This window comes from Lathamus discolor, chromosome 2, assembly GCF_037157495.1.
Source record: "Lathamus discolor isolate bLatDis1 chromosome 2, bLatDis1.hap1, whole genome shotgun sequence".
Classification (NCBI taxonomy): Eukaryota; Metazoa; Chordata; class Aves; order Psittaciformes; family Psittacidae; genus Lathamus; species Lathamus discolor.
In genome coordinates this window covers 41,991,786-42,002,165 of record NC_088885.1, presented here as the reverse complement: position 1 = coordinate 42,002,165, position 10,380 = coordinate 41,991,786, and the positions used below count along the sequence as shown (strand labels likewise).

The 10,380-nt window shown below is 41.3% G+C and overlaps 1 protein-coding gene and 1 long non-coding RNA gene across 7 annotated transcripts in view; one reads left to right on the top strand and one right to left on the bottom strand.

The window, feature by feature from the left end:
* Positions 1 to 1,714: 1,714 nt before the first annotated feature.
* LOC136007986 (uncharacterized) lies at positions 1,715 to 9,937 on the bottom strand. Its single transcript, XR_010609936.1, has 3 exons — positions 9,914 to 9,937; positions 3,234 to 3,362; positions 1,715 to 2,443 (listed from the first exon to the last, which is right to left on the bottom strand). It is a non-coding gene; the product is annotated as an uncharacterized LOC136007986 (long non-coding RNA).
* The window catches only part of PRTFDC1 (phosphoribosyl transferase domain containing 1), a 56,803-nt gene continuing 56,074 nt past the window's right edge, over positions 9,652 to 10,380 (top strand). For all 6 annotated transcript variants that reach the window (XR_010609935.1, XR_010609934.1, XM_065666602.1 and 3 more), the window contains exon 1: positions 9,652 to 9,757. Coding sequence is in view for 4 of the 6 variants with exons in the window: in XM_065666602.1 (XP_065522674.1) it covers positions 9,698 to 9,757 (60 nt within the window). In the remaining 2 variants the exon portion in view is untranslated. The remainder of the gene's footprint in view (positions 9,758 to 10,380) is intronic.

The following is a 10,380-nucleotide window of genomic DNA, read 5'->3' as shown; positions in this document are numbered from 1 at the left end:
ACATAAAAAATACTGTTTCATATGTTTGGAGCATTTTCTTTTCTTGCATAGCCAAAACAAAGTGAAATAATTGGCTGCTGAAGAGATTCTTGGTAAATACAACTTCAGGGTGGGATGGCTTCTGGACTAGTCTCTAAAGAGCTGTTGCACTTTACTTAAAAGCTTGAGTGATAGTATTTCTAAAAAGCTTGGCTTCTGCATAACATCTTGTGTAATAATTTGTTGTTACAAAGCCTCAATTTTTATAGTGGAAGCCTGTAATGATATAGACTTTATGCAAGACAGATGTCACATGTATCTTTCAGTACTATATTTACTATAGTAAATCTATAACTAAAGTAGGAAAATGTGGTTTGATTTCTGTTGTGTGTAATGTTACAATGAAAGCAATATACTAGCAAGTGAGTCAAAACCTAGGCAGAAATTATATCTGCACACTACAGTGCAATTATTTGCATAAAAAGAGAAATTGTTTTTCTTTCCTATGCTTAACCTTAGTTTAAGCAAAAGGTTTTTCTGTATGGTGTCAATCATTAGCACCAGCAGCTGTTGTGACATCATAGTATCTGACATCAGCAGAGGATGAGTAAAAAATTTCAAATGAGCTATTAAAAGCCAATTTTTCATGTACATTAAGTTCCTTTCATGAGTGTGTCAGGGAATGGCTTTGAAGACTCCACAGTGATTTTAGGCTATATTTCTTGTGCATCTTAAACTTGTCTATGACATACACTGTGAAAGCATGGGTGAACAGGAATGTATATTTTGTTCTCTGTAACGTATTTTTCAGCAATCATGTTTATTTTTGAGAGATATAAGCTGGAAGCAAGCTGTGGTTTTGTAAACTATGAATTTCATTTACTGTTTACTCAACAGAATTACTTATACTGTATATTTTAACAAAACCACACCAATTACTGGCACTTAATAACATGTCACATTATATTCTAGTGAAGTACAAGATGCCTTTCTTAAGAAATTCTATATAATCAAACATGGCTCTTTCTTGTGGCTTAAAATAAGATCTTGGATTTGACTCCAGAACAGCGTGCATTCCCACTTTCTCACTCTCAGCTTTTAGTTACTTGTAGACCATTTGGCTGAATTAGGTTAAGGATGTGGGTTGGGTTCTTCCATTTATCATCAGTAAACTTTATGGAAATGCAAAGTGGATGATGGCTTATCCCAAAATTTGTGACAAGCAGCTAAGCCACACTTGGAAACATTCATCATCATGGCAGTTTTTTAAAACTGGCAGAAGGATATTAGTATGTTATGGGGAAGTTAGGAAGTGCATGGGAAGGGATGCAAAAGTACTCCTGCTTAACAGGAAAGACCAAAGCCAGTACGCTTCTGTAGCTGAGTGGGCTGTTACTAGTGTGCTTCAACAGTATTGTGGAATTTTTTTGCATAAAGCTTTAGAGGTAGCTCTGCCGCCATGCAGGATACATGACTCTCTTGATACATGTGAATAGCTTCTGTCATCCTGTGAGGAGGTTATAACTCCTTCCATCTGTTTTGATGTGTATTCCATGTGACCTACCAACACTTCTGATTATGGACCAAATACATTATAACGAAAACCATTGAAAATACATGCAGAAGGAAATCATACTTACCTTTTAAATCTCTTTGGGAAGCATGATAAAATAAATTCACAGAATCCAAAAAATGTAATTTATTTATATATTTATGTATTTATATGTTCAGGAAATGGCAATAATTGAAGGTGTAATGTTCATAAATCAACTCATAATTACCATCAGTATAACTAAAGCAAAAAAGTGAGTAAACCAAATTATTCTGATAGACTTTTTCCTTCATAAAAAATATTAAATATTAAAATAAACAAGTAGCATTGCTAGTTGAAACATTCCCTGAATTCACTAGTCAATTACTGATAATCAATGAAATAATGAGAAAGAAAATAATCCAAATGCTTCTAGTACTTCATAATTACCAAACTGGTATCTTTAAACAGTCCATGTTGAATTGGATGACCATCAAAAAACACATGCTAAACAGGGTATGAATGATGTATCAGTCAGTAAGAACTATGTTGCCACAAACAGAAAATATTTCCTGTTGGAAGCTGTGCATGACAAAACTGTGTATCTATTTTTTAAAAATAGCAACATGAAATTATGATAAATATCTCACTGGCTGTTCTTCAGAATGAAACTATTTATATCCAGGAAGGAAGGGATCAGATATGGCATCGTCACAAACACAGGGAGTTCCTGATTGTATGGCTCCGACAGACCTGCCTCGAGCAAGCATCAGGTCTGACCAGAGCATATGGGCTCCATGTGGCTGGTCTCAAGCGCAATGGTTTCTTGGGTTCTGCATGTGTTCCTGGTGACCACGTCTGGGACAGTTCCTCAAGAATCTTCCTTGTAAAGGGGTAACCGCATACCCCCCATAAAACAGTAAGGGCAAAATTCTGTGGGAGAAATAATGCGGGAGAAATTCCTCAGTGATTTCATTTTGCTTAATCTCTGCAGGTGGGTTTTATTGTAGGAGGGCATGTTCTGTCCTGTTGTGTATTTGTGTGAAAAATCATCGTCACAAACTGCTGCTATGATTGTTCTGCCACACAGCTAAGACACTGGCATACAATGTATCCAACAACTTCAGCCCTAATGAAGGCATACATCCTTCAGATAAGAAAATTTCACATATATGCAGATTAATGGCAGTCCTAGATAAATGCTAATCCTAGTCAACACTTTCATCCTCCGCTTTATGATGCTTATAATAATAATAATAATAATAATAATATAATTACAGGAGAGACAGGTGGCAAAGCCTATTATTAAGGTTGCCTGACATTTCCCATAGTTAAGGAAGCCAGCTGCTGAGCCCTATAGCTGATTGGGGTTGTCCACCCCAGTAACTTAGAGGCATACTGAACCTGACTAAGCGAAGTATCACTGGCCATTTCTCCCCATGAGTGGACATCTGAGGCAGTGACATGTACTTGACTGATTGCAGGTTTGGCTTTTTTTTCATTCTGCCTCAATCTTCCTTCAGCTCCTTTTTGTTATGCAATGTTATGTAAATAAAATGTGAAGTAAATTCACGGTTTTCATCCTCCAGGCTAAGCAGTGGCATTGTGGTAGGAATCCAAGGTGAGCTAAGTTTCTTGTTTGCATTTTTTTTTTCTTTACTGTTTAAAGGGTGCTGAAGTAAATGTGGCTTCCATTTCAGCAAGTTATAAAAAACATACTTACTTTTTGTCCAAACTGTACCTCCAACAAGTGGTTGTAGATGAGCAGGCATAGCCAAATAGTAGACTGCATTCATGTCAGCTGGCCTTGTTGATACTACTGTGAGGATGAGCTTCTGTTCAGTCACAGTACCTGTGTTGTTAATCCATTATTCCATGCCTGCCTCCACATTGACTCCACAGCATGGAGAAATTCACACAAACATGCAAACACTGGAGTAACTTTGTCTTCAAATCCTTCCTCAAATATTCCATGCAGTGGTGCCCACCAAAAATTTAACAACAGCCGAGCTGCTGCTGAGCTGAGATTAGGGCTTATCTCACTGACCTGTGCAGTTTTCTTAAGCTCCCCTGGCACTACAGCCAGTTGTTTCTTGTCTTAGGCTTAGACTGTAAGTTATCTGTCATGGGGATCTTTTTTCTCTCTTTGCTTAGTGTCTGAGACAATAAAATTTTTGTTTGTAAGTAGATCTCCTACATGCTTACAATAATAATAATAATAATAATAAAAATAAATATGATCATCTGGGGTTGAACTAAGACCATGCAATAAAGGAAACAGATTCAAGTTGTTTACTAAAAGGATGTTTTCCAAGAACCACATATCGTTTGTTTCAGCAACTGGAAAGTAGGAGTTGAATGAAGAGAAATGAGATTTAAAGCACTTAACTTATTCCCTGGAGCAGTATGATTTATTCATGTCTTTGTCATAGAATGTTTTTGAAATGCAATGGTAAATGGTCTGTGTTTTTCACTGGTAGGCATTGATACTGCATTTCTCATATTTGGGGTTCATGACTTCTGCAATTTGGGCCCATATGTTTTAAATACAGGATTTGTGTGCCTAAAGTTCAAAGCTATGCTTTGACTCAGGACAGTGCTGTATAATAGTTTGAAAGCTATTGTCTCAAACTGGTCACTCGAAATTCATTAAATTAATGACTAAGTTACTCTTGCTAGGTGAAAGCTCCCATATGGAAAATTCAGATGACTCAGTACTCTAATTCCCAAAGTTGCTATAAGGACAGACAAGCAGAACAGTTCCCATATTATTCCAATGGCCATATTAAAGCTGAAGAAGCAGTGTAACAAATCTCTCTTCAGAGGAAAAAAAATCAACAGTATGCAACACATGGCCCCAATCACTGTACAGTTAAGAAACAATCACGTTTTGCTGTTTGCTTAGGAGGAATGGTCTGTCTTTTACACAAACAATACAATTATCAAATGGTCTGGATCCAGGATTCTGACACCCTTATGGAGTGGGTCATTCTGTGCGGAGCTCAGGGTTTGGCCGGCCATGAACATTTCACCTACCTACGCTACAGGAGAACTTGCTGGACCAGATTCTGCTTTTCAACAAGCTTCTTTCCCTGCACTGTTTATTCTAGGCAAACTGTGAAGTATACAAAATTACATCAAAGCCACTGGGCTACTTGGAAAAAACAGTCCTTAAACTGCTACTTGTTTGCTTGTTCAAAACACTCGGAATTCTTTTGTTTTGCAGATTTTTCCAAATTTGCTGGAGTTTATTAGAAAACAAAACAAAACTAAAAAAAAAAGGGGGATGAAGCCAAGTGGACAATCTCTTTTAATCTCTTCTAGAAACAAAGTCTTAACAGTTAAATTCGTCACATCGGGTGTGACCCACTATATAGTTACAATTCCCTGGCTAGTCTTCCTGGCTATATGTGAAGAATTTGTCATAGGATATGATGTGAGCAGCATTTCTTTAAAATAATGCTTTACCAATCAAACATCAATGCACCTCAATAGCTGGCTAGGGGAAATATTTGCATAGTATTATGAAAGAAATAAAGCTTATTCTAGTATTAAAGAACAAGAGGAAATTTTTGTTTGCATTTATATCAGCTATAAAGAACTCTATATTAATAACATGAACCTGAAAAGCAGGAAGAGAATCTTCAGGAGCCAGGAAATTGCAATATGAAGCTCTCGCTGCTCTAGTCTGGCACAGTGAGATTAATAACAAACAAAAATGTAGTTTTGTATTAAAGATGTTTATCATAGACCAAGTAAGTCAAAGCCCAGAATTCTGTCAAGCAGTGCCTAACAATGATTCAAAAGTCGAAAAAGTTTAGAAACCACATGAACATCTTGAATGGCAGCTTTCAGCCATTTCCTTCATATTGAAGTTACTATAGTTAATTTTCAAAGCCTGAGTCAGTCCTGCAGACTCAGAACAGGTTAACTGTGGTAGCTAAATGGTCCAAGCTTCCCTTGTGGATCTTAGATGCTGCAACTGCTTTAAGGCTGAACTTTCAAATTCCTCCAGGGGCTAGTTCTGCTGAAATTGAAGGTAGACAGAACCTAGATTCCAGCCTGTAGTGCCACTCCATCACCTGCTGAATGTAGTACAGTATTCACAAAGGGAAAGTACAGCATCTGTGCTACTGCACATTGTAGGATGCTTCCTAGGCCTGCCTAATTGGACAGCTTTCTGTAAGGTGTCCCTAGGTTCTTGCATGTAGGTGAATGATCTGAAACACTGCTTTGTGTTCTCCCAGATGCCTGTAATGCTGTCTGGTAAATATGTTCTGCTGCACTCAGGATCTTCAGCAGCCACCCTTTGGGCTGGGTAACTGCCTCAGGTAATGTAAAAGAACTCAAAATTCTGGAATATATTCAAACTGGATATGAAAGCAATTTAAATTGTTTTCAACATGCCCTAAAGTACTGTATATGCTAGACTTTTGGTTTTAATATTCTCTTCGGTGATTATTTTACCCAAAAATGTCTTTCTCTGCAACAACTGGGGAGAGAACCCTTACCTTGTAACCACTGAGAAATGCAGGTTCATGCTTGATAAGATTGTTTACAGTTCTGCTGTTCACATAACAGCTGCAAGCAACAGGCAGAACCAGAATAAGAGCTCTTACTTCATCCCCTAATTGGCAAGCTTCTATCTAGGTAAGCCATACCTCTTGAAATATTCTGGATTTCCGTGCCTTTCTTGGCTATTTTTGGTGTTTACATATCAAACTGAGTTGTCAAATGTTTATGACTTCTTGGAAGGAGAATACATACTGGAGTTGCAAAGGTGAACAGGTAACTCCACGATAATGTTTGTCTTGGGCTGCTTTCTTCATGTATCCCTGCCCCCAACCTTCTGTTTTCAACATTTCTTTACATTAGAGTTGTGAAAAGGTAGATACTGCATGTCCTGCTTCAATCAGTAACAGGGTAAGAGAGGAAAAGATGTGTTACTGAAATTGTGAAGTTCATTCTGTAAAGGCCCAAGGTACAATAATCACAAGGGATCTGCATATAAGTCTAAACTCTGCTTTGTTTCTCTGTGTGTCACTTCTTCCATCTGCTCCTTTATGTCTTTTGGCTACGTGTCCAGACCTACCCAGACCTACTTGTTAGCATGATCTGCCCTATTTTATTTGTTCTTTTCCTCTCTGATAATTTTCCATGGTTGTATATCTTAAAGTGCTTATTCTTTTCCTTCTATTTTTAGTTTATAAACAAACAGCTAAACAAAAATAATAAAAATGCTCTACAGAATGCTTACAGTCTTTCTCACAGTTAAGGCCTCAATATCAAGTTTAAGATAATCATCTTTTGGCCTTAATAAAAAAAAAAAAAAGGCTTTGAAAATCCACAGTAAATTCATACATTGTACACCAGTTCATACTGAAAAAATCAGTGTTACTAATTAGCTAAATCCTTGGCAGCTTCGTTTCCATCATGTACAAAGAACCTCATGAATTCTGGTTTCTATTAATTCTCTTGGTTTACAGAACAAGGAACTTGCCTCGTTTGCAAAAATAACTAAAAAACTAAAAAAAAATTAAATAATTAACATTTTATGCCAATGAAAATATCTTACATGCAGAAGAGCAACTCTGTGGGCTGGATCAGTGGCTGCTGATAGCAGCACTACTCTTCAAATGTACCCCAGCTAAATATATCTAGTTTTTCATTTCCATACTCGTATTTATTGTTATTAGCAAGACATGACACTTCATTTTACTTCTTAAATGAGTCCTGGGAAATTGTCGGAAGAGAAGAATACCAAAAGGAAGACTTGACAAAATGCAGTCATCCAGCCTTGATGGGAAGAATAAACATTTCCTGCTTAAGTTTTTCAGTACAATGCCAGAGGAATTTATTTTTTAGCATCTTATTCATGTTAGTATTTTTAAAATTGTTAAGCTTCTGTCTGTGGTGTAGTTACAACAATCTCCTGTATTGCAGTGGTCTGATAAACAATGTGGTTAAAAAAGACAGAAGATTGTGATAGTAACCCAACTAGCCCCAAAGTTAGAAGAAATCAGTACTCATACAGCAGTGGCAAAATTGATCTGAGTTTCTAGCTGTAATCCAAATAGCTTCAGAACTACAGAGCCCAGCTCTGTTTCTGAAACACCAGTTTTATCTCTAATGTGGTGGTAACCAAGTCAGAATGCATTGGGTCTAGAGTGAATGTGGGCTTTAGGAGGGTTTTTTCCCACCTCCAAGCAAGAAAAATCTTCAAATCTTGAAAACTGGTTGTGGGTGCAAATCAGCAGCATTTAATCCCCAATTTTAGATGAAATATTCAACTTTCTTTCTCAATAGTTGTATGAAATGTTCACATGCAATTGAAAGGCAAACGTCTTTAGGGATTTTGCCCGTTATGAAAATCTCCTATATATTTTACAAAAATATTTTTATTTACTTTATGTAGGTTTCTGCAAGTCTGTATATGCTGTTTATCAAATTCACTACTTTTTAGTAAGTTTATTTTAAAGCACTGTTAAAGGAACTGTGTTTTTTTTTCTCCAGTATAACTCAGTCTTCATATAGAGGCATCACTTCTGGGGCAGACATTCTGGAGTCAGCCAGTGTCACTTTGTAAACCTGGTCTTCTGTTCTTTAAGACATATTATCAATTGTAGAAACAGTTCATCTAAAAATAGTTCCTTAATCCACCAAAAAGCAAACAAATCTGGCTTCATATAAGAAACAAAGCATTTACTCCAAGATGATTTTTAATTGCTTTAGTATTTAGCCAGATTTTGATTAGTGATTCATTTATGGAAGTCTTCTTAACATCAGATTCCTAAGCTATTAACTGTCTTTCAGTTCTAATGCAAGTGCACTAACAGGGTGCAACTAAAAGCCAGCCCATGCTGGACAACAAACTCCTGTTGCAGACAGACCCATAGTGTCCTCTGGATTCATCTGTTATGACTTGTGACCTACCTGTCTCAATGACTATATTTTAGAAAAGTAGTGTACCAACTTGAAATGTCTGCTTACTTGAGTGATAAAAGCCCCTCAGGCATCAGTAAGCATATTTCATTATACCCAAGTCTCCCCTAAAAGCAACTTCTTCTTCCTTTAATAATTTCCAGTGCAGGAATGGCAGAATTCTACCAGTTGTATATTTAACAGATAAATACCAGAAATCATAACCAACTTTCACTTTTAAGAAAGTGAAAAGCTGTACTTTTCCCTGCAGCGGACTGAGAGGCTGTTAGCATTTTGCCCAGAAGCCATGTTGTAAAAAGGATAGAGCAAGTCCAAATTTGAACTTCTTACATGGGAATGTAAAGGTAGACTATGACCAGAACAACCCAAGAGAAGAAAAAAGGTCCTGCTCATCTGCGAGGCTGTTTAAGCTAAGTGTTAATAATGATGTTAACAGAATTGGAAGGGAGAGGAGGAGAGGGGTAGAAGGCTGTGTGGACCCTGATCTGCTTTCCTTCTGCTGGACCAACAGCATGAGCAACATGGCAATGGGCTGAAGGCTCTGGGAAGACACAGCTTGCTCCAGCACATACACAGGGTTGTGGAAGAAGGAGCACCCGCTCATAAATCAGCAAGGATGGAAAGCAAGGTTAATGAACTACTGGAAGTTTGCTTTCCGGCATCCTTTTTTTCTCCACAGAGCAGAAGCAAAAACCTGTTAAAATGTCAGTTTAAACCACACCAGCTTAATCTGCTCCACTAATGTACTCAGCCCAGGCCTCCTACCTAGCTGTCCAAACCCTTCCACCACCCTCCCAGTCTGTCACTGGTGCTGGCTTCTCCAAGGCGGTAGCTGCTTCCACCTCGCACCCACCTCACCAATGCTACCCGTGCCCCGTGCAGTGCTTTCTCAGCACCCATCCCATGACTCCACGTACGCCTCAGTTCACGAGTTACAGCCCCTATCTCCTCTCCTCTTCAGAGACCTTTCTCGATCCGGCTATCGTGTCATGGCTTAAGAAAAGCTGCCGAGCGCCTGCCCGGCGAGCCCCGGCCGCCGCCGGGCACACCGCAGGCTCCGCTCCCCAGGGAGGCGGGGGACGCGGCCGCGAACACAAGGCAGCAGCCCGCCGCCCGGGGCCAGCCCCACTGGGTACCCGCAGCTCGGCGGGTGCCAGGCTCCCCGACACCTCTCCGCGCTGCGCTGCGCTGCGGCGCGGCCCGCCCGCCCCGCCCCGCCGCAGCCCCTCGGCAGGGCGCAGGAAGATGGCCGGGGAAGGCGGGAGCGGCGAGGCGGCGCGGAGCGGCGGAGGCCGCGGCGTTGTGGTAAATGCAAAGCGTCGCCCGGCCCGCCCCGGCCGCTCGTCCTCTGCAGCGCGCGGTCCTCTCCCCGACCACCGCCCCGCTTCCCTGCCGCTCCTTCCTGCCCTCCGCCGCCATGCGCTGCCCAGACCCCGCGCCCCTCGTCCCTCAGCGCTGTACCCCACGGCTGCCGCTCCCCCGGCGCTTTGTGCTTGACCCACCCACCCCCCGCCGTGGGCCCGGACCTTCCCTTTCCTGCCGGGCCCCGGGCCCGCTCCACTCCTTGCCTTGCCCCGCTGCTTGGCCCCCACCCGAGGCCGCCCCAACCCGAGCCCTCCTCCGGGGTCCGCCGCCGGCACTCGGGCCGCGGCCCCTCCCTGCGCTGCCTCACGGCGCAGCCCGCTGTGCCCAGCCCTGCCGGGCTGCCGGATGGGGACGATCGCCGGCCCCGCCGGGCTCCCCGGACTACGGGTGGGCAGGCTGGCCGGCTCCCCAGGCTTCAGCGGGCTCCTGGTTTCCACCGTGAAACCCCAGCCCTGAATTACCAAGGGTAATTCAAGGCTGAGGTGGCTGTGCGCTTCACCAGGCTGCTTGAGTGACTGAGGTCAGGATGCCGAGGGATGGCGCCCACCAAAACGCTTGGAGGC